We start from the raw sequence: 26534 nt of genomic DNA on the forward strand, positions 1-26534 counted from the left end.
ATTTTTTTCTCCCAACAAACCCATAAAAGAGAAAACTCAGACCAGAACCTAATTAAATCTCTTGACAGTTACTGGGAGTTATGACAGGGAACTCAAATTTATGGCTAGAGAACCCCCCACTCTGATGAACATACATGGTTAGTCTTCCCTCCACACTGGCAGTGTTGTGAGAATATTTTTCAAGTGAAACTGGAGTTGTTGATCCCCTCACTCAGGAGTAGCAGGAGCCCCATTCTGTCTACTCTAATCAGTGGCAACAGTGAAAAAACCTTCACGCACAAAATCTGGACATCTGGAGAATGTACAAATAGAAGTTTCCCACCTAATGATGATAAACTGCACTGTTAGGTTAATAATCAGCTTGCAAACCCTACTATTATATGAGGTAATAGAGGTTCAATAGATATGTTCTTTAAAAATCTTACATAAATCACTCTTCTATAATCACATCTCATTCTAAATGAACCAAAGCACTGTTTAAAGAAACGCTATGGTGAAATTTTTCATATACCCCCCCCCAAATCACTCTGGTATCTGTTATGGAACTTTTCTATAGTGGGTATTCCTAAAGCAGGGTATCCTTGGGGTTCTTCCCCTACAGAGCAGCATCTCTATAGGGTTGCATCCATGTCACAATGACAACAATAATGTTAAAACGCTTTACATCACTCTTTATTTCAAAAGTGCTTTACTAACAGAGACTAATCTTTACAACATTCAAGGGAGGTAGATAAGTATTACACCACTTTCACAGATGGAGAAACCGAGGCAGAGATTAGTAAGTTGTGTTAAAGGGCATAACATATGGCACAATTAAGAAAAGAATTTGTTGCAGTCATGAATCACCGGTGACCTTTCCCGTGACATCTGAGTTCCACCAACACAGAAGTAGCGGATGCCGCAAGGAAGCAGATGGTCGATATTATGGCTAGTGTAAGGCTACACACTTCACCTTATTGATACCACACGTTCAATATGCTGGGTGTTGGCAAGTGTCTCCCTCACACACATTCTCAGGTGACTCCAACTCTAAAACAGGGTCAGCGGAGACTGTCATGGGTGCAGAAGGAGGGGCTGCAGAAACAGGGCTGGGAAGGCAGAAGATAGAAAAGGGCAAAGAAGAACAAGAGGAGCAGCTGGGAAGCAGCCCAGCGGAAAGGAAAGTCGCAGCAGAAAAGAAGTGCTATGCCATCTGAACAGCTCGGACATCTAGAGATGCTATTAAGGGAGTAATTCTTTCCAATGACATTACAGAGTCACTCTTCATGGCTTTGCCAAATATAATTATCAGGTCCTTCTGACATTCCCAGGAGGCAGAACCATTCCTCTCCCCTGGTCCAGACCAAGTGCTGATGTAATTGACCTGACACTGCAGAAGCTGTTGACAACTCAAATACACTGCCCCACCATGCCTCTTTCCTTCTGTTGGCTCTTGTCTTAAAAAAAAATAAAAATAAAAACAATGTATTTTAAGATTCTCCCTGAAAAGTTCCTACAATATTTCCTAATTTTTAATGCATAATGTAGGATTCTATGTTTGATTATTGTAAAGTGGCTGTAACAGGCATACGTGGGAATTAGCCTCTCAATCAGTGCATCTTTACACAACAAGGGACACTTAAAAAATACCCTGAAATTTGTGGGTGCCAACTAGGAGAGAACTGAAGCCCAAGATAAAAGAAATCAGTTGACCCTTGAACAACACAGGTTTGAACTGTGCAGGTTCACTCATACTCAAATTGTTTTCAATAGCTGGGTACCATAATACGACACCATCTGCGGTTGGTTGAATCCCCAGATGCAGAATTGCAGATACAGAGAGCTGACTGTAAAGTTACAGGCGGATTTTCCACAGCTGGGTGTGTTGGTGCCCTTAGCCCCCCAGTTGTTAAGGGTCAATGACAGTCTTTCCTGACCTTTCAAGTGTGAAGCCTTTATAAGAGATGGTGACTGATAACACCACTAGCTGCAGTGGAGGTACTGATGGCAGAGACAGCACCAAATGAGTCGGGTGATGAGGACCCAGTGGGGAGGGGTTAAAATGTCAGCTGAACAGGTGCAAGGGGCAGCACGGGCAGCTGAAGTGGCAGAAGTCAGTGCAAAGAGGTGACAGCCAAATAGGAGATGATAGGAGGAGCTGGTGTTCCAGGCTGAGTGGCAGCAACCGCACTAGTTTGTGCCCAGGCTTCTCCTAGGACATTGCCAGCCAGATGCATCTTTCCTTTGTTTCAATCAACATCATTCTTTCAGGCATCGACTTCAAAACCTTAGTCATCTGCTTCAACAAAAGAAATCTGCTGCCAAGCCTGAGTGATTCCACTCCCGCCCTTCACATTGGTCTCCCTCGTTTTGCACTACAGCCTCCTCTAGGTCCTCCTATCATCTCATCCTAACTACAGCCAAGCCCTCCTACCTTGTCTTCTGGACTCGTCTTCTCTAAACTCAGTTCCATCTTCTAATCTTCCTCCTGGAGCACCGTTTTGATCATGTTACTGCCAAATTTGGAAATTGCCCCACATCCTCCCAATTACATGTCTCACTGCACGAATCTTCAACAGGATCTTACATCTAGTGAATTTGCTCTCCTTTCTGAATCTCCACCTACCAAAATACCAGCTCTAAAAATTTAGCTCAAATGCTACCTCCTCCAGGCGGCCTTCCTTCAAGCTTCTTCACTCTCTGCTGAGCTACAAATGCTCTAGATGTGCACTGATCAAATACATGACAGCTGTGTACAAGCTCTCCTACCGGGCTATGTCCATGATTTTGCAGGGCAGGGGATGTATTAGTATTCATCTATCAATTCTCTACAGCACCTGCCAAGAGATGTTTATTGCATTTCCACCTCAGGTAAAGAACTACTCAAAAGTGGAATGCATTGGGATATACCTGTTCATAAGTGGAGGCCTTACGAGTAAGCTGTAGATGTCATCTGGCTCTCAGGATAAAGCAATTCCATGACAGAGCTTTTGAGGGATGGGGTGGGAGCAGGCAGGTGGGGCTATTTAAGTCAAGAGACCTAGCACTGAGGTTCTGTTTTGCCATTCACTAGTTTCAGCCTGGTGCAAGTGTTTCTTCTGAGCATCATTTCCTCACTCCTGCTGGATTTCACAGGACTAAGGACCAAATGATACACATTTGTGAACTCGACACCAGTGGGTCTCAGTCTCAATTGGGCATCATCATCCTTTGCAAAGCTTCCCAAAATATAGAAGACCAGGCCTCAAACCAGGTAAACTGAATCTCCTGGGAATGGAACCCGTGGAGACAAATTTTTTTATAAAACACTGCTTCTAATGCAACTCAAGATTGAAAACTGTTATAAACTCTTAAATACCATTAACAGTAGAACACGTGCTTTAGCCTGCTGGTTTAATTATCCTTTATTTGTTCAGTTAGGAATTAGTTCAATCCTTTTACAATTCCATTATAAGTGTGAGCTCTTTTTGTGTTGTTCCACATTGTTATTTGTGTGATTAGGTGGCAAATTCTGAGAGAATAATAATATATGGCACAGTGCTGTATACAAAAATGTACCTAACCCAATGGTGGTGCTTTTTTTTTTTTTTTTAAGACCAGGGTCCTCTAAAACCTTGCTGCACAGAATCATGGTGATCAGACAAGCAAAACTGGCATAACCTGGAAGCTTGTAAGAAATGCACAGTCTCAAGCCCCATGCCAGAATCAGCATGTTAAGGAGATTTTCAGGTGGACCAATAGATAAAGCGAATCAAACTTTTGCCGGTTCACATCTGTGTTGAGGACCTGCCATTCTCTGGCCTAATTTGTCTCCCATAAATCCATGAAGCTTGAGACTTTTTCCAGATGCTGCTTCTCTAAAGGGTCCATTTGGTTAAAAAAAAAAAACAACTAAGAACACAAATCCTTACAAAAGCATCCTTCCTTTGAAAGAAGACGAGTCTTCATGGGTTCCCTTTAATAACTGGTTCCTCTAAGGTATTTAAAATATGCTCAGTGCATATAATAAATTGATATCCATTTACGTTTTATGCAGTGCATATGCATATATGAGTACATATGTACTTTACTGCATTTACAGACCCTGAGACCCAAATTCCAAAATGATGAAAGGAAGCTTAGCCACTGAGCTGAGCCCCGTTGACTCACGTCCTACGGACAATTATGATGTTAGCAGCCATTGTCCAAGACTGTGCAGACCACACCATAGTCAAGGAGTTGGTCTCATCGTTATCTAGACCAGCTCCCTTGTTTTAGAGACAGGAAACACCACGGCCAAAGACTAAATGGAGCTACCCGAGGTCACACAGCACCTGAGGCAGAGCCAAGCTCAGAATTCAAGCCCTGACTCCCAGTCCTTCACTACCTACACAGCCTCTGCCACACATACTCCTCCCTCCCCGACACACAGTCTTGAAGTTTCATTCTCAGACCCTGCTGACCTGCCGTGGCACTTGAGCGTCACTTTGCTTCTCCCACCTACTGCTATGCCCAGCTCCCAAGGCTGTTTTTCACACTAGGCTACAGGAGAAGTTATACCACAGCTCAGTCAAAATATCCATTTATCAATCCATATTTCCAAACCTATTGGTAATGGATTCTGAAAAAGCTCAATACCAACTGTGTAATGCTTATGGAGCATTACTATTAGCCAGCACCAGGAGTGCGGCGAGGGAAGGGTCTTTCCTTAGGTGGCTAAAGATTAAAACTAAGGGCGAGCATGAACTCAGTAGTACAAAGTTGGGAGGAACCTACAGCAGGAAGGCAAAAACTGGAGCACAGTGGGGGAAGCAGCACCTTTAAAAAACATACACAGTGTGACTATAAAATTGCAAGTCTTGTCTTTTAATAAAATAAGAAATAAGCATGACAGAATGTAGAACTCTAAACGAACATTTCTCTCTCAAAGTAATCACATCCTTAGTTCCAACAAAGCTACCATTGTTGGAGACATTATCTGGAACTCTTCTTTGAGGAAAGGGGGGAAAAAAAGGCAGTCTGTGAGCCACATTAGAAAATAACCTTCCATATGTCGGGCTGTTTAAAAACGGAAAATCCACACTCAGAAGATGACACAGAAAAACTGAAAAGTGTGCTGTAGCTCTTGCAGAGGTTCCCGAAAGACCTCTAGCAAACTCTGAGCAACAGCATCACCACTGGAGAAACATGTATCCTCCCAAGACAGCCGCTTTCAATGGGAGGGCATTCATTTGGATAGAAAAGGTCTGCTGTTTAATTAAAAAAAAAAAAAAAAGACCCACAAAACCCAGCCACACTCCCTTTATAGTCACACTTGCATTTGATTAAAAAATACAACAACAACACTCACACATGGTTCTTGTACAAATTCTAATTAAGAGACATTACATTCAGAATGATAGCACTCAAAGTGATAATTTTCAGAAAACTCTAACAGCTTCTTTACCACTGAAGGGGTACATAGGGTGCAGCTGTTTACCTGAATGTATTCTTAAGTGACTACTACCACTCTAATTTTCCTAGTTCGTAGCTCTGTTACAGGTTACTGACCGCAAGTTCGTGTTCCAGACTTTCTTTGCCAACACAGATTAATTACGAGGGGGCCGCCCCCACAGTCTTTTAGGGTGAATTGGGAAAGGGCCGGTTAAATGAGGAAACAGGCCACTCCTTGGTAAAAGTTTGCAGTTTTCTTTCCCAATACATCTTCTTTTTATTGAGAACTTCCATTTTTATCCTGTGTTCCTCCTCTGCCATCTCACACTCTCGCTCTATCTGCTGGATTTTGGCCACATGCACCTCATTCATTTGTATCAGCTGCAGTTGTAAGATGGACATTTGTTGATGGTGTTCTTCCTCATGCATCTTTTTTAAAGCACCTTCCTGAGAGGTTTTGCTCCTGTAGTTTTTATTGGCTGTTATTCTGACAGCTGAACACGAGGGTTCAGGTTGAGAGGTCCCCTCACATACTGGAAAATGTATGAACTCTTTCTCATCATCGCACAGTTCTCTATTTGAAACAGCAAATGATTCTGAAAAACAGTAGCAGAAAACATATGTTCAAAGATCTTACAGGCAGAGAGTAAATCAATCCTATTTCAAACGACAGGATCCCCCATGGCAGGATGACTTGAGACAGCATCTGCTCTGGTCTGCATGGCCACAGGTACCCCTGTCACTCCTGACTTAAAAAAAAAAAAAAATACATCGAAAGCAATTTTCCCTTAAGAAAGTAACGATAATAGGTTTCATCATGTCATTTCTGACACTGCGAACTATGAGAAAAGTGGTCCGAGACTGTGCTTATCAAGGACTGGAGACCTGGGTGTGTGGATGTAAGTTCTAAAATGAAATATGCACAACCCCCAGTGAGCACAAGACCACAGTACGAAGCCAGCGGTCGGTCTGCAGATTAAGAAGTTCTCCCTTGGTCTGATCTCCCTCTCTGATTCTCATTCAGCCACGAACACTGAAGTTCAGTCTCCACAAGGGCACCATTGTTGGGGGTTCTGTTCACAGGTCTTACCCCTTTCCCTGGAGAGGCATCTCACAAAGGTTCTTCCTGGAAAGATGAGGCTACATTCCCTGGCTTAACTTCCTCAGACTTCTCTTCAGTCCCCTACATTTGGCTGTTCCCTCTAGCTGCCATCTGGGGGTCAATATTCAGATCCTACAGACAATTTCTGACGTCCCTCTTATGAAACTTCTCCCTAGCATTTGACGATCCTTCTTGACTTTTTTCCCCCCCTATTAGCTTCTGAACCATTGGTTTATAAGTTTCCTCTCTGATTGCTCTTTCTTCTCTTTTCTGGCTCACACTTAAATGTTCCCCTGGGGTTCCTATCTCTGGCTCTGTTTTCAATCCCCCCTAAGTAACCCTCATAATCTAATTCCAACCTTCCTTTATCTTCTTTGACTTACTCTTCAAAATCCCAAGTATCCTCCAATTCTACCGCAATCCTTATTTTCTCCCATAATGCTCACTGCTCCTTCAGCCTACAGTTGGGCTCACTGATTGTCCCCAGCCCCTCACTCAAACACACATTCTTACTCCAGTTTCCCTTCCAACCTCCTCCCTAACCCCTACTTCATTCAGGGTCAATGCTACTTGCTCTGTGAAACCTCAGCCCTCTCCCTTTCTCTTGTTATTGAACTTAACACATCCTGGTATTGTTTGAGGACTGTGACTTATTCATTTCTTTTATCCTTGGGCACCAATTATTTTGCTTGGTATCTAGCGGATGCCTAGTAAATATTTACACGCTGAAGCTTTGAACAGAAGAGAACAGAGCTTATGGATACAAAAGGTTGCCATGTTTGGTGGTGCCATGTTTGCCCTAGTATTTTTATGGGGCAATGATACAAGTATCGGTTAGGGAGTTTCCATAAGGAAACCACTAACACCACTAACCCATGATTCCATGTGGTAGGACTGGATTCTAGCTTTGACTCCAATGCTTTCTTGGAGCGCTTTATATTTCCAATAATGAGACTCCTCTCCTTGGAGAAAAATAACATCAATTTATTAACAGAGTTGATTACATTAGTACGTCCACTCCATTATTCCAGAAGATGGGATGCCGGGAATGTTAATGGCTACTGGGGGAGACCTAACTCGTAACACTCTGTTAATAAAAAGAAAATGGCTGCTGTTTAGATGATTTCACTCCAAGGGGTTAGGTAACAACCATAACTAGTCCCTAATTAAGCTTAAAGAAAAGGTAAAAAAAAATCTTACTTTTGAAAGGGAAGGTTAAAAGGACTCCTGCGTCATCCAGAGATAATGAAAATGTCTCCCTAGGAGTCTTCCCAACTCCAGCGGCTACAGCCTCAATTAGATGTCCTTCCCTCGCGCTCCCACTGCCTCCGGAGCCTACCTCTGGCAGAGCACTTGTTAAAACTGGCGGTTTAACTACCTTCCCTTCAGGTCTCTGAGCACTTTGAAGACAGACACTGCCTCTGATTCATCCTCCTGGAGGACCCAGCTCAGGGCCTGACACACTGCTGGGCTTGTAAGAAATGTGTGCGGGATGATTGGCTGCAGAGGGTCACATCGCTCTCAACACGGCACAACTGTGAAGAAAGAATAGCATTCTGAGTGGAGAGCCGAGGCGCAGGACAAAGGACTGGAGACGGCTGGGCACCGAGAATGGGGTCCCTCAGATGGGACCAAATGCAAAGAGGATTGCCTCATCTGCTTCTTTCAAGTCTCAGATCTGAAATTGTCTTCAAAGAAGACTGGACACATTAGACGTTTTATGGTACCTTTAGCCTCTTCTCTCTTTGATTTCATTCCAGAGGACAGTTCTGGATACTCCTCTGAGCTTTTAAAAAGTCCATGCCCTGACAATACTACTCATCTCTCCCAATTTCTAAATGCTTATTTTTATCTCAATAAGTCTTGGCTTTAGGGGCCTTCTGATGATGACAATGATGACAGCAATACCATTTTCTGAGCAGCTAACCAGGCACTAGGCTAGTGCTTTGCAGCATTATCTCATTCAATCCTTACAACAACCCTCTGAGAGAGGTGTTTTTATTTTTTATTTCATTTTTGGTCACACCCCATGGCATGTGAGACCTTTGCTTCCCGACCATGGATCGAACCTGTGCCCCTGCACTGGAACATGGAGTCATAACCACTAGACCACCAGGGAAGTCCTTGAGGGAGGTACTATTATAGAAAACCAAACACAATAAGCTAAAGTCACTTGGCTAGTTGAAAGAACCAGGACTCCAATCCAGGTCTGTCTGACTCAAGCTCAACTATTACAACACCCAGCCTCTCATTATATCACCTGCTCAGCTGATTACTTACATATCTTGAAATGCAGTCTGCAGGTTGTATCCACTATAAAATCACTGATTATTAAGACTATGGGTGTATATTTCAAATTTTGACCTCCAAATTTCTCTCTAGACTTATGAACATGAACACAGTATGTTTATGTCTGGGAACAGATAAATGAGTCTACTCTAAAATTATTATTTTTTTTTAGTTTAAACGTGTGCACATTTTAAATTTAAAAAGCCAGATCTCTCAAGACTCTGCTAGAAGCTGGAGCTTAAAACCAGAGAAGCCCGATGGAGTAGTTAATTAACTTTCACACAAATATTAGCTCCAATGATTGGAAGCTAGTGTTCAGATAGGGAGAGTCTCCTCTTAATTGGAAAAAGACTCTCCTGGGAATGGCAACCTGCTGCAAACACACACCATGTAATCTCTCTCCCAGGTAAAACAAAGCCACCTGAAGTAGCAAACAACTCGATCGTGTGCAAAACAGGTGAGAAGGCCTAAAGTGTTTCCTGGAAGCAGAGAACACAGTCAAGGGAGGTTCTTCCACTTGGGCAATTTGAGCAAGTTTAATTTCATCAGGAAAACCAATGAAGGCAGTCAAAGGATGGAAAGGTAACTATGTTCAGGCTAAAACTCAGCCCTTCTCAGCAGAAAAAATGGAACCAGGACTGACAGGGAATATGGATAAATAAGATGCCGGGCATGTACACTACAGAATATTATACATCAACTAAAAGAAACAAGTTAGATATACTCACTGTGCTGGGGATAGATCTTTAAAACATTCTAAGAAAAGAGGTAAGAGAAAAAGGAATGGCATCTATAGCACGATTTTTAATCTATGTAAATTTTTAATACTTGCAAAAAATAAAATACATACATACAACACCAATGCATGCTTTCAAAAACACGTTGAGAGAATATACAACACATTAGAATGATTAGGGTTCAGGAGAAAAGAGTGAAAGTGGTGAATGGGGATTTAAAAAAAAAGGAAAAAAATAATGCTGATTTTTGTACAAGTAATACATACACAAAAAAGGACTTTTCCAGCCCTATATATATCTAGTGTGTCTTGACTAGAAATAAAAATCAGTCCCCTGTACTGGAGTTCCTACCCCAAAAGAACAGGATTAAACTAAAAAGACTAATAATGGGATTTATTAAGAAATGGTTGATAGGTTGGCATGCCTATGTCTGCATTACTGGAGTACAACTGTATAGCAGAGAACTAACCGCAGATGAATTAAATGTAAGTTCTCTCAAGATACTTGAGTCCTACCTGAAAGCTTAGTTTTCCTACGTGTATCTGACATTTGGCCATTCTATCCTCCTGATCACCCCCAGCAAATTTTGTCGACTCCCTTAATTTGTTCTGCAAACCTGTTCCCCAAAGATTATGGAAGATAAGTATCGAAGCCAAATTGTCACATATCATAAATCTACAGGGTATAAATTCCTTTAATATATTTAAGGGGAAAATACCCGTTTTTCACAAATTCGTTCCTAAGTGTTAAGACCAGTGCATTCAAATCCAGATATACATTTCATGAAAGTTATTGACAAACCTAAGAACACGCAAGGGACGGTGATCAAGATGACACAGTTGAAGACATCTCACATAAGAGATAGTTGGAGGGAGGCCTCTAGGGGAATGTGTTAGGCTCCTCTGCTTAACCTCCAACAAATCTTTGAGTACCTAATTCTGTCACAGGCACTGTGTAAGGTGTTAGGACAGTGCTGTCCGACAGAAATATGAGTTACATGTGCATTCAAATTTCTTCTCATAACCACATTAAAGAAGTAAAAAGAGGTGAAATTAATTTTAGTAACATATTTTTAATCCAATAGATCTAAAGTATTATCTTTTCAACATTCAATCAATATAAATGTTATGAGGAAGACTTTACATTCTGTTTTTTTGGTACTAAATCTCTGAGATATAGTGCGCACATTTACAGCACCTCTCAATTCAGTCTCCCTACATTTCAAGTGCTTGCCAGCCTCACGTGGCCTGTGGCTGCTACACTGGACAGCACAGTAGAGACAGAGAGACAGTGGAGACAAAGTCAGCAGAGATACTAACTAAACACACACACACACAGAGTCCGTGAGCCAAAAGGTACACGACAGTACGAGAGCCATAACTCTACAGCAGGTTCTCGACCTTTTCCCCAGCAAGACCCGGAAACAGTGATTAACAATTCCAGCCTCCTTTTTCTTACTTAAAAGTAAGTTGAAATGCAAAATGGGTGAGGTAACCTCAAAGCTGCTTTAATGTATGGAAAGAGTTCCAGTACCTTCGCTACTAGAGAATACAAATTATTTTGGACCCAGTTCCCAACTGACAAAGCAACATACTTCTCCACCACCCTCCAGATCTGACCTGGAAACAGGAACCAGACAGCATATGGCTGTACCTTAAGAACCATCAGCAAAAAGTCTCATGTGCCATATATGTACACACAGCCAATTTAAAGTAACTCTCTTTACAAGTGAATCTCTAGCAAACGTCACTACAGGAAGGACACTGAGAATCCACATTTATTTCCTTCTGGTTGAAAATTTAGAAATTGTGTTTATGAGTAAATAAGTTATATCCTTTCCTCTAAAAAGCAAGAGGAAAAAAAATCTGTAAGAATAGACTTTCTAGTTCCTACTCAAGAACTTGAAAATGGGAAAATAAGACTGTCAATACACAATCATCAATACACAATCATGCAGACAGCAGATCTGCAAAGTGAACTGCATGCAGTCCACACCAGCATCTTCCTCAGCAACATCTCTCAGGGAATATAAGCAACCTGAAAAGCAGCCCTGCTGATTCACCTCCCCCAGCACCATTCCTTTCACTGCCTCACAGACATAGAATCACCCAAGGCCAGCATAATGGAGAGGAACTGGCTGAAGCTGTAAACATCTCCAAGGCAAGGACACTGTCAATTAGCAGCGGACCCCACTTTAGCACAGAAGCAGCAGTGAGGATGGAGGAGAGAGAGCTGGCAGTGTTCATATTAACACTGGAAGCTTCCCCAGCTGGGGACCTCAAGAATCAACTTAAACACAGAGATCCTGCCCTGAGAAACAACACATGAGTTGCCTGACATTCAACTGGCTTCCTAGATTTAACCTTGGCCAAATGATCAGAAAACAAACATTTGATCATAATTAAGCTTCCCAGGATGATCTGCAGACATGAAAAAAAAAAGTGCTAACTGAAATATGTTATTATCTTTTCCACTCTACATGAATAACATTCTTGGTTTTAAACAGTTTCTTGTGACTTTTAATTAACCAGTCCCTCAGAGCTTCAGTTTACTCTCGGGACACTAATAAGTGAATTTCTCATCCTGCAAGCCAAGAGTTGGATTTTTCCAGGCAAATCCTGGCTGTCTGGGTCCTTGGAGGGCCTTTTGAGCAGCCTGCTGGCCTTCCCAGAAATCTTCCTCTGCATCAAGGTATATTTTCTGCAAACTGCCATGAATCTTTACATAAACTGATCTTTCCTATCTCAAAAGAGGCAAAAATTACCGATACTTTGTCTATATGCATTCTCACCCTCCCCTTGCCTAGAGACATTTCAACAGCCCCTTAATTTCAACTTTTTAAAGCCATGACCCGCTACTGTTACAGTCTTAATTATATGACATTCTTTTACTTCCCTAAGAATTATGTATGACATTTTCTCTTTTCAAAAAAGTATATTAAAACTAAAATGAATTTTTTCCAGAATTTCTCATGTTTCCTGGAGTACACAAAACAAAGCTATAGATCACAATATTATAATAGGTAGAAATGCTAGTTTTTAACTTGGGTGACTGCTAAATGGGTGTTTCGTATATTAGCCTCTGTACTTTTGGTAACTTTGAAATAGTTCACTTTCCTAACATGGCCTTTTGAGGAACTTAGTGTGGTGCTTTGCACGGAACAGTCCTTCAAAACTACTTTTGAAAGATGAAACATATGATTGACTGAAATGAGTATAAATCCTCAAAGTCTCTTTAATATATGACAGATTGAGATAAGCAACTAAGGTACTTCATTCATAACTCTACTGATGCAGCCCCTTATTTTTCCCTCTTAGGTGATAATAGTGATTACTGAGACCTCTCACAAGGAGAGAAGAGCTTCTGTTTTTATGGACAACATGACTTGAATGTCCTATCTAATCCAGAAATTCTGAATTAAGAAAGTCAAGTCTGATAGGAAAGTTATTTTTTTTTCCCTAAGCTCCGTGGAAATGAAGGACTTGAACAGTGCAATGTCAAACGGCTACCCGAGGGGAAGGTGCCAGCGGGCGGCACGCACGATACCTTGGGCAGCGGCCTCAGCGTGGTACTCGGGCTCCTCCTCGGGAGGGCTCTGCAGGAAGTACAGTTGCTCCGGCAGCATGCTGGCAATCTTCTCCTTCCCCAGGACGTGGGTGCTCAGAAGCGGGCTGACGCTGCGCTTCACTTTCTCTCTCCTCTCGTGGGCCATAATCTTTTTGGTCCGAGCCTTGATGTTCTCCCAGCACTTCTTCAGCTGTTTGAAATCCCGCAGCGACACGCTGGGCTGGGAGTTGTACTCGTGGGCAAGCGCCTGCCAGGTGCGCTGCTTGAGGGCAATAGTTCGCGCATCGCTTTTCTTACATTCCAGCACATACTTGTACTTTTCTACTAACGCCAGCAGGATGCTCTTTTCCAATTCTGAGAAGTATTTGGCAGGTTTTATGATTTCGTTGTTTTGCATTTTCCACTGTGTTTCTCCTGGCTGTTAGCTATCCTGGAACAGGAAGTTTGAAACAATCATTATCAACTCCAGCTATAAAGGCATCAGCTCAAGCTCCATCCCTGACTTGATTCCGATGTCTGAAGTAGGGCACTTCCCCCCCGCCCCTTTAATATTGAGTTGTGATATTCTCAAGAAAACATACAGAAGTTCACCAGGAATGGGATTTTTACTTAAGAACAGATTTTCAAGTGGGGGTTCCCTGGTGCCTCAGATGGTAAAGAATCTATCTGCAATGCAGGAGAAGCGGGTCAATCCCTAGGTCGGGGGAATCCCCTGGAGAAGGGAATGGCTACCCAACCAGTAGAATCTTTGCTGTACCTCTTGGCTATTTTGTGGTTAGCTGGTTATTGTGTTTAGTCGTGTTTGACTCTTTTCCATCCCACGGACTGTAGCCCACCAGGCTCCTCTGTCCTTGGATTCTCCAGGCAAGAATACTAGAGTGGATTGCCATTTCCTATCCAGGGGATTTTCCCTGCCCAGGGGTCAAACCCATATCTCCCGCTAGGAAGGCAGGTTCTTTACCTCTGAGCCACCAGTGGAGCCTGTTTACATGGTGCATGCCTGTGCGTTCAGTCGCTTCAGTCATGCCCGACTCTTTTCGACCCCATGGGCGTTAGCCCACCAGGCTCCTCTGTCCATGGGGTTTTCCAGACAAGAACACTGGAGTGGGCTGCCATGCCCTCCTCCGGGGATCTTCCCAACCCAGGGATCGAAGCTGCATCTCCTGTGTCTCCTGCATTGCAGGTGGATTTTTTTTTACCACTGGGCCACTGAGGAAGCCCCTATGTGGTACAGAACAGCCACAAAAAAGAAAAGCTGAACATCTATGCGGAACTCTATTGTGTTAATTTGTTTCTCTCATTCACCTAGAGCCAGACATCCTGGAATGTGAAATCAAGAGGGCCTTAGAAAGCATCACTATGAACAAAGCTAGTGGCGGTGATGGCATTCCAGTGGAGCTATTTCAAATCCTGAAAGATGATGCTGTGAAAGTGCTGCACTCAATATGCCAGCAAACTTGGAAAACTTAGCAGTGGCCACAGTACTGGAAAAGTTCAGTGTTCATTCTAATCCCAAAGAAAGGCAATGCCAAAGAATGCTCAAACTACCGCACAACTGCACTCATCTCACACACTAGTAAAGTAATGCTCAAAATTCTCCAAGCCAGGCTTCAGCAATACGTGAACCGCGAACTTCTAGATGTTCAACCTGGTTTTAGAAAAGGGAGAGGAACCAGAGATCAAATTGCCAACATCCTCTGGATCATCGAAAAAGCAAGAGAGTTTTAGAAAACATCTATTTCTGCATTATTGACTATGCCAAAGCCTTTGACTGTGTGTATCACAATAAACTGTGGAAAATTAAAGAGATGGGAATACCAGACCACGTGACCTGCCTCTTGAGAAACCTATATGCAGGTCAGAAAGCAACAGTTAGAACTAAACATGGAACAAGAGACTGGTTCCAAATAGGAAAAGGAGTCCATCAAGGCTATTTATTGTCACCCTGCTTGTTTAACTTCTATGCAGAGTACATCATGAGAAACGCTGGGCTGGAAGAAGCACAAGCTGGAATCAAGATTGCCAGGAGAAGTATCAATAACCTCAGATATGCAGATGACACCACCCTTGTGGCAGAAGGTGAAGAGGAACTAAAAAGCCTCTTGATGAAAGTGAAAGAGGAGAGTGAAAAAGTTGGCTTAAAGCTCAATATTCAGAAAACTAAGATCATGGCATCGGGTCCCATCACTTCATGGGAAATAGATGGGGAAACAGTGGAAACAGTGTCAGACTTTATTTTGGGGGGGCTCCAAAATCACTGCAGATGGTGACTGCAGCCATGAAATTAAAAGACGCTTACTCCTTGGAAGGAAAGTTATGACCAACTAGATAGCATATTCAAAAGCAGAGACATTAACTTGCCAGCAAAGGTCCACCTAGTCAAGGCTATGGTTTTTCCAGTGGTCATGTATGGATGCGAGAGTTGGACTATGAAGAAAGCTGAGTGCTGAAGAATTGATGCTTTTGAACTGTGGTGTTGGAGAAGACTCTTGAGAATCCCTTGGACTGCAAGAAGATCCAACCAGTCCATTCTAAAGGATATCAGTCCTGGGTGTTCATTGGAAGGACTGATGCTGAAGCTGAAACTCCAATACTTTGGCCACCTCATGCAAAGAGCTGACTCATTGGAGAAGACCCTGATGCTGGGAGGGACTGGGGGCAGGAGGAAAAGGGGACGTCAGAGGGTGAGATGGCTGGATGGCATCACTGACTCGATGGACGTGAGTTTGAGTGAACTCCGGGAGTTGGTGATGGACAGGGAGGCCTGGCGTGCTGCAGTTCATGGGGTTGCAGAGTCGGACACAACTGAGCAACTAACTGAACTGAACTGAAACATTAAGGAACAGATAATTCCTCAAATTCACGTTAGGCACCTTTTGAACTACACAGGTCTCTCAAAGTTTTGTTACAGCTGAAGATAAGAGAAAGCACTGAGTGGCGTAATATAACAGATAATACAAACACTACCAAGATTTTAGAACCATCCGAAATCACCCCAGAAGATCTGACATTTCCATCACTATGTTTGTGGCTGCAGATAGGTCCATGCTCTTAGAGGAACCTCAGTTTCTTTATCTTTAAAATGAGGACTTGGAGTCTGTGATCCTTAAGCTATAAGGGCCACTTTTAAAAGTGTACAGTTCCATGTAAATAATTAATATAATTTCAGAGGTGCAAGGGCCTGAACACTTTGAAGATTGAGTCCAATGCCCCTCTTTTTTTTTCCTGGACATTTCATACAAATGGAATAATCTGTGACTTCTTTCACTTTGCATAATGTTTTTAAGGTCTGTGTACACTGTGGTGCATATCGATACTTCATTCTTTGTTATTGCCAAAGGATAGTCCATTTTATAGATATAGCACAGTCTATATCCTTTACCAATTAATGAATTTTCATTTTATTTATTTTTGGCCATGCTGCATGACGTTGGTGCTAGTGGTAAAGAACCCACCTGCCAATGCAGGAGACGTAGAGATGCAAGTTCAGTTCCTCGGTTAGGAAGATCCTCTGGAGGAGGGCATGACAACCCACTCCAATAGTGTTGCCTGGAGAATCCCACAGACAGAGGAGCCTGGTAGGCTAAAGTCCATCAGGTCACAAAGAGTCGGACACAACTTAGCACACATGCCCTTATCATTATTAGAATCTATATACCATAGATTAGCATATTAAAAACCAGAGACATTACTTTGCCAACAAAGGTCCGTCTAGTCAAGGCTATGGTTTTTCCAGTGGTCATGTATGGATGTGAGAGTTGGACTATAAAGAAAGCTGAGTGCCAAAGAATTGATGCTTTTGAACTGTGATGTTGGAGAAGACTCTTGAGAGTCCCTTGGACTGCAAGGAGATCCAACCAGTCCATCCTAAAGGAGATCAGTCCTGGGTGTTCATTGGAAGGACTGATGCTGAAGCTGAAACTCCAATACTTTGGCCACCTCATGCGAAGAGCTGACTCATTGGAGAAGACCCTGATGCTGGGAGGGATTAGGGGCAGGAGGAAAAGGGGACGTCAGAGGATGAGATGGCTTGATGGCATCACCGACTTGATGGAGGTGAGTTTGAGAGAACTCCGGGAGTTGGTGGTGGACAGGGAGGCCTGGCGTGCTGCAGTTCATGGGGTCGCAAAGAGTCAGACACGACTGAGTAACTGAACTGAACCATAGATTTTTATATTTGTAATAAATGTAAAAATATGCTATACCTTTTAATATTTTTTTAAAAATTGTATATATGTAAAATACACAGCTTGATTACTACAATCAAGCTAAATAACATGTCTCCTCACAGTTACCTTCTATGCGTGTGATTTTACCTAAAATCTAGTCTCTCATCATGTTTCCAATATTCAATACAGCATTATTAGCTATAATCTCATTCCTGTACCTTAGATCCCTAGATTGACTCATCCCACATAACTGCACCTTGTACCCCCTTAACCAACCTCTCCCCATTTCCCCCACTCCCAACTCCAGTCCTTGGTATGCACTGTTCTACTCTCTGCCTCTGTGAGTTCGAGTCACCTGGTATTCTTAGTACCATTTCACAATTATCTCTTACTCAACTATGACTCCCTAGGTCATCCTGCCATCCTCCCCAGTGCTGAACCAGCATCTTTCACACAACAGATGCTTAATAAATGTCTTATTCCACTGAACCTATGTGTTTTATGACCACATACACTCCGACATCTTTTATTCACAGAAAACTTCCTACAAAATTAATCTCTCAGATTCATCGTGGCAAGAATGTCACTAAGCACCAGAGAGTGCAGCGATAAAGCAAGCGCTGCATTACCCTCTTTGTGGAAAGGGCTGATACGCCCCGTCCTCTTCATGTTCTTCAAGCCTCTGAGTTTTCAGAGTAACAGACAAGTATCAAGATACTGACAATTGCGGTCCATTTAAAACTGACCAGCCCGCTATGAAAAGAAATAGAAACTAACTTGAAAGGAGCCCCACTGACCAAAAAACGGGACATCTGAATAAGAGTGATGGGCACACTAAGATCCATCAAATTATCCTCTCGATCTTCATATTTGAAAAGTTGCACAGTTAGGGTGGAGGAGAAAGACTGTGGCTTTTAAGTTTTAAAACACTGACTTAAATTCACACGTGGGGAGGGGTTACTGTAGTTTTTTATTTTTCAATGTTTATTTGGCTGTGTCGGGTCTTAGTTGCGGTTCAGGGAACCCCCACTGCGTCACGCAGGATCTTTCGTTGCAGACTCTCTAGTTGTGGTATGTGGGCTTAGTTGCTCTGAGGCACATGGGATCTTAGTTCCCAGACTAGGGATTGAACCCGCATTCCCTGCATCACAAGACAGATTCTTAACACTGGACCCCCAGGGAAGTCCCAACTATAGCTGTAAATAACTGAAATCTGGGAGACCTGAGTGTGGAGGGGACCTGGCTAGATCAGAGAACCTTTAAATAGAAGCCAAGGAAATGTGGACTTAACATGAGGGCGATAGAACCTGGTCTGGTCTCCCACCATGTACCACTTCCTCCCAAAAGTTAAGGTCAGTGTGATCAGTGTCTCCAGATACAAGGTGCCTGCCCTCACATTCATTATGAACACATCCACGTTAAAATCAGTTCTGATGAGATGGATGAAACTGGAGCCGATTATACAGAGTGAAGTAAGCCAGAAAGAAAAACACCAATATAGTATACTAACACATATATATGGAATTTAGAAAGATGGCAATGACGACCTTGTATGCAAGACAGCAAAAAAGACACAGATGTGTATAACAGACTTTTGGACTCAGAGGGAGAGGGTGGGATGATTTGGGAGAATGGCATTCTAACATGTATACTATCATGTAAGAATCGAATCGCCAGTCTATGTCTGACGCAGGATACAGCATGCTTGGGGCTGGTGCATGGGGATGACCCAGAGAGATGTTATGGGGAGGGTGGTGGGAGGGGGGTTCATGTTTGGGAACGCATGTAAGAATTAAAGATTTTAAAATTAAAAAAAAATAAATAAAATGTTATAGTTTTCATGTCACAAATAAAAATTGCATGTAAAAAAAAAAAAGAAACATTCTACTCTATCAATTTCTCATTGAAAAAGTTGCTAGCTGTAAAGTTAATCTAGTTGAAAAGTTATTTATTCTTTCCAATTCCAAACTTAAATCGGTTGTAGAGGGATGAATCAGGGAGGGAGGAGGGAGGAGGGTTCAGGATGGGGAACATGTGTATACCTGTGGCAGATTCATGCTGATGTATGGCAAAACCAATACAATATTGTAAAATAATTAACCTCCAATTAAAATAAATAAATTTATATTTTAAAAAAATCTAGAGCTTTAGACAAGCCAGAGGTGGTTTGGCCTCAGGTCTTGGGCAAAGAGAAATGTTGTTTAGTTGCTAAGTCGTGTCCGACTCTTTGCAATCCCATGGACTGTAGCTTGCCAGGCTCCTCTGTCCATGGGAGGAGAATTTACCTTTGGAGACAAGTCCTGAACCGCTAAATTACCAGGCCTATGCTTCAGCCACGTGGCTCTAATATTCCTATGATGATCCATCCAATTCAGACCCCGTCTCTCCCAGAGGTCAAAAGTAATTTTCCCCTTCATCAATACTCTTATTTCCTATAAAGTAATGTTCCCAAACTGAAATTTATTAACACATGCTCCTTACAATATATCTCTTCCTATAGTATCTCTATCTACCAAGATGTCTATGTTCAATTTTATGGTTTATGTTTTATGTTCTATAGTTTTTATTATGAAATCAATAGGTATACCAAATGTTCTTAACCTACACACTACACTATATGAACCCCACCCCAACTCTTCTGCCCCCAGATGTCTACCTTCTCCCATGCCCCACTCTTTTTAAGAATCACTGCTATGAGGATTGGGAACCTGATTCCCAAATGAAAAAGGGATCGTTTGCTATTTTGTTCTATTAAAGGTAATAATATCTTATACACAATATACATTTTCTTTCTAAATAAGCCTCTTTCTCCTATCCTTGATTATTTCTTCAAGATAAATTCCCAGGAGAGGAACAGTTGCCAAAAAAGATAAAAAAACGCTCAAGACTTGTTCCATCACTGTCCTTCAGAAATGGTGTACCAACTGATATTCCCACTTGATTGACTTCTGCTGTTAACATATTTTAATAATCTGTGCCAACTGTGGAGGTGAAAAATATGTCCCTTCATTGTTTAGTGATATATGAATTGCAGCTCCCAAGCAAATAGGCCACACTCTTGCCTAACAAAGTCCCTGTGATACTTAGTGGAATTGAAACTACAGGGAATTAGTTCCAAGCGCTTTAATAATTCCCCCTCAAAAGGTGTGCAGTACCACTAACTGCCACCAGGTGGTGGTGGGCTGGTGGGGATCTAAATTCATCAACGATCTCAACCTAACTGCGGCCAGTTCGGTCTCTAATAAGAGCAGTAATAACAATAGCAGATAACCATTATTGAGGCTATACTGTAGGCATGACACTATACTAACCGCTTAATATGCACTATATCTCTTAATCCTCCCCAAAATAGCCCCTGAGAGCATCATTTGTTACACTGCTGAAACAAAAAAAACTAGGAAAGTACAAGAAGAAATTATACAACTCTCTCAAAAGCAGATATTCAGAATTACCAACACCTGGGGACCATTAATAGCCTATTAACTAAACTGTTATTTAATCACTAGCTAAGTAAATTGAAAGTTACCAGTTTACTTTGCCTAATTTTGTAGAACAGCAGGCCTCCCTTGGCCATGTGGTTGCATCTTGACAGGCTATAAAAGGATTTTGGTATGAGACAGCGTACCCCAAAGGTCCCCTATGGATTCCCCAACAGTCTTCTGACGTGGGCTATACATCTCCACTAACCAATTATCATTCGTGTTTCCCAGATCAGAAAAATGAGGCTCAGTAACTTGCCTGTGGTCACACAATAGTAAGTAGCAGAACTAGGATTTAAACCCAGGTCTGACTCCATGCCCAGGCTGCTCTCTGCTCTACTTAGCCCACTTCTTTCAGACCTAGCGACAGCCTCTAGTGCCCCTGCTCAAATTACTTGTCAATCAGCAATCTAACTGTCAGCAGGGAAAGGTCCTAGGGCAGAGCAGCCTAGGAGCTATGCCTGCTTCTGCCCTTCTCCATTTGTTGGCTCCCCCCTCCCCTTTCCTTCAAACCCAGGGTCTCCAGTCCCCCACCCCCACCCAGGTGCCTTGCTCTCACTCTAACCAGGGCACTGAAATAACGCCCACTGTTGATCTGCTAAGAATGTGTGTCTGAAAAGTAACTGTAGCAATAATATGGAGCTTTCACACCTCAGGGAGACTGGACGCTGATGTTGTGCTGGAGCACCTGACTGACAGTCCTAAGTAAACAAACACTTCCCAGAGAAGGAGATGTCCAGGCACAGCTTATTAGTAGAAACGCCGAGACTAGAAAGCACCTTCCAGCTTCAAACTGCTCAGGAATGTCCATAACTGGTTATATATGACAACATAACAAGCCTCTGCTGCATCAACTTTTATTAAAAACTGCCCCCAGCTCTACTCAGTATGGATCATCTTTTCCGTCCGTTGTTCTGCTAGACAGAGTGCAGATGCATCGCTGTAGGACAACAAGCAGACCAGGGACCCTCACCTTGTGGGCCCTCGGCAAAATTTAATGAATCCATGTCTTTTGATGTGGACATAAAACTGCCTACATGCACAGAAGAGTATCATATGTGATAAAATAATCAGTACACCAAAAGCTGCACGAAAGTAAAAATGGTCAAATAAAATAGCAAAGTCCAAATATGATGGAAATTCCTCGTGGGCTAAGCAAAGACCCATAGACAGAACTAAATAAAATAGCAGGATTTCAATACTATAAAAGAACAAAGAGGAAATAATCAGCACAATTCCCAAAACAATAACACTGACTAAACCACCGGAAGACTGTAATAAGTACATTTAATATCCACCTTAAAAATCCATCTGTTAGGGGACTAAATGTTTGTATTCAACCCATCCCCCTAAAAAAACATATTTGTTGCAACCGTAACCCTCACAGTAACTGTATTTGGAGATAAGCTTTTAAGGAAGCAATTAAGATTGAATGAGAAAACAGGCCGAGAAGCAACAGTTAGCACTGAGCATGGAACAACAAATGGACTGGTTCAAAATTGAGAAAGGAGTGCATCGAGGCTGTATATTGTCACCTTGTTTATTTAACTTATATGCAGAGTACATCATGAGAAATGCTGGGCTGGATGAAGAACCACAAGCTGGAATCAACATTGCCAGGAGAAATATCAATAACCTCAGATACGCAGATGGTTCCACCTTTATGGCAGAAATGAAAGAGGAACTAAAGAGCCTCTTATGAAGGTGAAGGAGGAAAGTGAAAAAGCTGACTTAAAACTCAACATTCAAAAAATGAAGATCATGGCATCCAGTCCATCACTTCATGGCATACAGATGGAGAAACAATGGAAACAGTGGCAGACTTTATTTTGGGGGGCCCCCAAATCACTGCAGATGGTGACTGCAGCCATGAAATTAAAAGATGCTTGCTCCTTGAAAGAAATCTATGATAAACCTAAACAGTGTATTAAAAAGCAGAGACACTACTTTGCCAACAAAGGTCCATCTACTCAAAGCTATGGTTTTTCCAGTACTCATGTATGCATGTGAGAGCTAGACCATAAAGAAGGCTGAGCGCTGAAGAATTGATGTTTTTGAACTGTGGTGTTGGGGAAGACTCTTGAGAGTCCCTGACTGCAAGGAGATCAAGCCACTCAATCCTAAAGAAAAAAGTCCTGAATATTCATTGGAAGGACTGATGCTGAAGCTGAAGCTCCAATGTTTTGGCCACCTGATGGAAGAATAGACTCATTAGAAAAGACCTTGATGGTGGGAAAGATAAAAGGCAGGAGGAAAAGGGGAAGACAGAGGATGAGATGACTGGATGGCATCACTGACTCAATAGACATGAGTTTTAGCAAGCTCCAGGAGATGGTAAAGGACAGGGAAGCCTGGCATGCTGTAGTCCATGGGGTCGCAAAGAGTTGGACTGCATGACTGAATAACAACAACAAGATGGAATGAGGTCATAAGGGTGGAGTCCTGGCTCAAGAAGATTAGTGACCTAATAAGAAAAGACAAGAGAGCTCTTGTTCCCTGCCTCCCCAACCACCACCAACCGCTGGTTACAAAGAGGTCGCGTGAGCACACAGAGATGGCAGCCACCTACAAGCCAAGAGAAGAGGCCTCAGAATGAAACCTACTTTACTGGCACCTTGATCTTGGACTTCCTAAGCTTCCAGAACTGAAAGAAATAAACTTCTGTTGTTTAAGCCTCCCCCCCGCCCGCAACCAGTCTGTGGTATTTTATTATGGCAGGCCAAGGTGACTAATACACCGTGCGATAATATTCTAAGTCCACTAAGGATGAAACGAAGTCCTAAAATTTGGGCAAAGACTAGAGAAAGTTGGCCAAATTTGATCTCTACTGCCCTTTGTAGGAACCATGACCAAAAATCATGACACTGGGACTTCAGACAGCTGTTAGGATATGAACTACTGCTCTTAAAGTGGAGACACTGGATGCAGAAAACCTGGGCTCAAATCTTAACTTTAGCACTCACTTAGCAGTGTGACTCTGGGCACGTCAATGAACCTCATGCTTCATCTGTAGTAAGATGAAGTCATACCCCCTACTCTGCCTTAGTCCCTCTATATGACTGTCCTGCAATAGGAGTCAAGAAGCACAGACTAGATCTTCAATAAATTTTAGTTATTTCCACCCCTATCACCCATACTGAACTGCTTCCAAAAGTCAAACAGTGGTCTAAATACCACATACACTCAAATACTTATTGGTTCTTCTATTAACTGGAAAAAAAAAAAAAAAAAAAAACCCCGTCAACAGATATGTAATGAATTCCTGCCAAAGGCTCAGTACTGTCCTAGAATATGTGGCAGATACAAAGACAGTCTGAACCACAGAGCCTGGAAAGAGCACTGGCATGCAGAAACTGACAACCGGAAGGACAGGCACACTGAGACCATCACACAGGACAAAGCACCCTGCTCATTCAGAAGGGGGAGGAGGTTAATTTGCACTCTTCATGAACAAGAGAGGACATCTGAGCTAGATCTTTTAAGAATGTATAGGATATGAACAGAGACCGCTGAAGGAGATCATGCAGATAAATAATTGATAAGGAAGGGCCTGGATTTTGAGTGGCGGCGAGTTAATGGAGAGGAGGCAGTGCGTGCCAGGGGCTGTTTCAAAGGGAGAAATGGCCAGGATGCGTGTGTGTGTACACTATGGTGGGGGATCAAGAGAAAGCAGAGGCAAAGAGAATGCACGAGGATTAAAGAAGGCACTGGACGGGGGAGCGGTATGTCTTAAGATTCAGCAGAAAACAAAACAAAACAAATTCAGGAGACCACGGTCCAGTGAAGACACAGTGCAGCACAGCCTACTGTGGATGGACCGGTGACAAGACAGTGTGATGCGCACAGAGAAAGAAATGTGCCCGGGGTGTGAGTCCAAGGTTGGGGAGGACCTAGAATAAGGACCTTAACTCCCATCAGCACAGACTGGAATCAGAACTGCCATTAGAGCAAAGCAGGGCAACTTTGGAGAGAAGGAAAGTATACAGAATTGTGAGCTGCAGGAAATGTGGCAGCCAATTCCCTGAAGGGGGTCCTGGCCACAGGTTATGGGTGGTGATCAGTTTGTTCTAAAGCGTAGAAAGGCTATTTCTTATCCTGGTCTATTGACTGTCTCCTCTCTCAGCATCCCCCCAAACCACCTTTTTTAGGGAACAACATTGATCCTAACATGTTAAACTCAGAAGGGACTTCAATCCAATCTTCTCACCTTACAGATGAGGAAACTGAGTCTCAGAGCAAGCTACAGGGGTTCCTAGAGACAGGGGAGGGGCTAAAAGTGAAGCTTCATTATTTGTTTTCAACCCCTCCCGCCATATCTCTTCTCTGGAACCCTCTCACCACCAAGATGCCCTTTGGCTAGGTACCCTCAAGCCTTCCCCATTACCCCTACTGAAAGCTTGAGGCCACTGCCCTCAACTCTGACAGTCACTCTGTGCCATTAGGCAAGTCCCCTTTCCTCCTGTTGATTCCTCATCTCTAAATTATAAAACTACCATGCATGTTCTCTAAAGCCCCATCCAGCGCTGTAGCCCACACTAACAACACTGTTACAATGGTTTTTCTGCAATCTAATTTCCATGGTCCTTTGCCAAAGACACATAGATGGCATTTTCTGATTACTTATGAGGCTAGTGGGGCTACTAGCCAAAGAAAGAGAGCACTGCAACAGAATAGAGCGAACTCAGCAGTTTAGGGGAGGTTAGCCCAGGTTTAACTCTGTAGGTTATTTCTAAGTGAAATGTCTAAAGCAAGTGATGGACCCCTCCCTCACTACTGTAGCCCAAGCTCCTTGAAGAGCACCTGGAATACGGCAGGGAAATAAATACAGGGGAAATATATGTTGAAACTAATCTGCTCGCCATTTGTACTTTCTTTAACTAATTATATCTAATGTTCCACTATCTTAAATTTCTCCTTTGATCAACGATTTATCCTAACAAAAATCATTTCATGGCTTCATCTTATAAATCCTGCTGTACTGTACACCAAACTTTTTAAATGTATTTATTTTTGGTTGCACGGGGTCTTGGTTGCTGCGTGAAGGCTTTCTCTAGCTGGAGTGAGCAGGTTGCAGTCCGTACGCTTCTCATTGCAGTGGCTTCTCTTGTTGCAGGCTCATGGGCTTCATTAGTTGCAGCACAGGGTCTCATCAGTCGTGGCTCTCAGGCCCTAGAGCACGCTAGGTTCCGTAGTTATGGCTCATTAGTTGCAGCTCACGGGCTCTAGAGCACAGACTCGGTAGTTGTGGGACACAGGCTTTAGTTGCTCGCAGCATATGGGATCTTCCTGGACCAGGGATCAAACCTGTGGTCCCTGCATTGGCAGGTGGATTCTTATCCACTGTACCACCAGGGAAGTCCCTGTATGTCAAAGTTTTAAGGGCCTAGCTAGAACTATGATGCCTTCCTGATTTCATCTGACACGGTGCATGCTCAGTCACTCAGTCATGTCTGACTCTCTGTGACCCCGTGGACTCCAAACTGCCAGACTCCGCTGCCCATGGGATTTCCTAGTCAAGAATACTGGAGTGGGTTGCCATTTCCTCCTCCATCTGTCACAGAGGTTAAGAATAATCAGACATTCCTGTTCCCGTGCACACCTTGCCATGTGCCTGCTCTCACGTGTTCAGACCTCTCTACTCAGGATGGCCACTCACCTGTGCCCTCTCCGCCTTCTTTCTTTCCTTTAGAAGGTTTTCCAGTCTATACCCAGCACTAAACTTGCTCCCTCTGGTGCTCTCCCTCCTCTTCTCCTTCACTGCCCACTCCAGGTGGCCAAGTAACCGGGAAGTGTTTACTTT

General features: G+C 42.9%; 1 protein-coding gene across 4 annotated transcripts in view; it reads right to left on the bottom strand.

The window, feature by feature from the left end:
• Window positions 1–650: 650 nt before the first annotated feature.
• The window catches only part of MSANTD3 (Myb/SANT DNA binding domain containing 3), a 36864-nt gene continuing 10980 nt past the window's right edge, over window positions 651–26534 (bottom strand). For 3 of the 4 annotated variants that reach the window (XM_060409014.1, XM_015093012.4, XM_042242957.2), the window contains 2 exons: window positions 13066–13516; window positions 651–5987 (listed from right to left, as the gene is read on the bottom strand). In XM_060409014.1, coding sequence (XP_060264997.1) covers window positions 5578–5987; window positions 13066–13483 — 828 coding nt within the window. In that variant the 5' untranslated portion in view covers window positions 13484–13516 and the 3' untranslated portion in view covers window positions 651–5577. Of the gene's footprint in view, window positions 5988–13065; window positions 13517–16541; window positions 16670–26534 lie in introns of all 4 variants that reach the window. The other variant, XM_060409012.1, reaches the window with a different exon arrangement.

The sequence above is a fragment of the Ovis aries genome, chromosome 2 (genome assembly GCF_016772045.2).
Source record: "Ovis aries strain OAR_USU_Benz2616 breed Rambouillet chromosome 2, ARS-UI_Ramb_v3.0, whole genome shotgun sequence".
In the NCBI taxonomy this organism is placed as follows: Eukaryota; Metazoa; Chordata; class Mammalia; order Artiodactyla; family Bovidae; genus Ovis; species Ovis aries.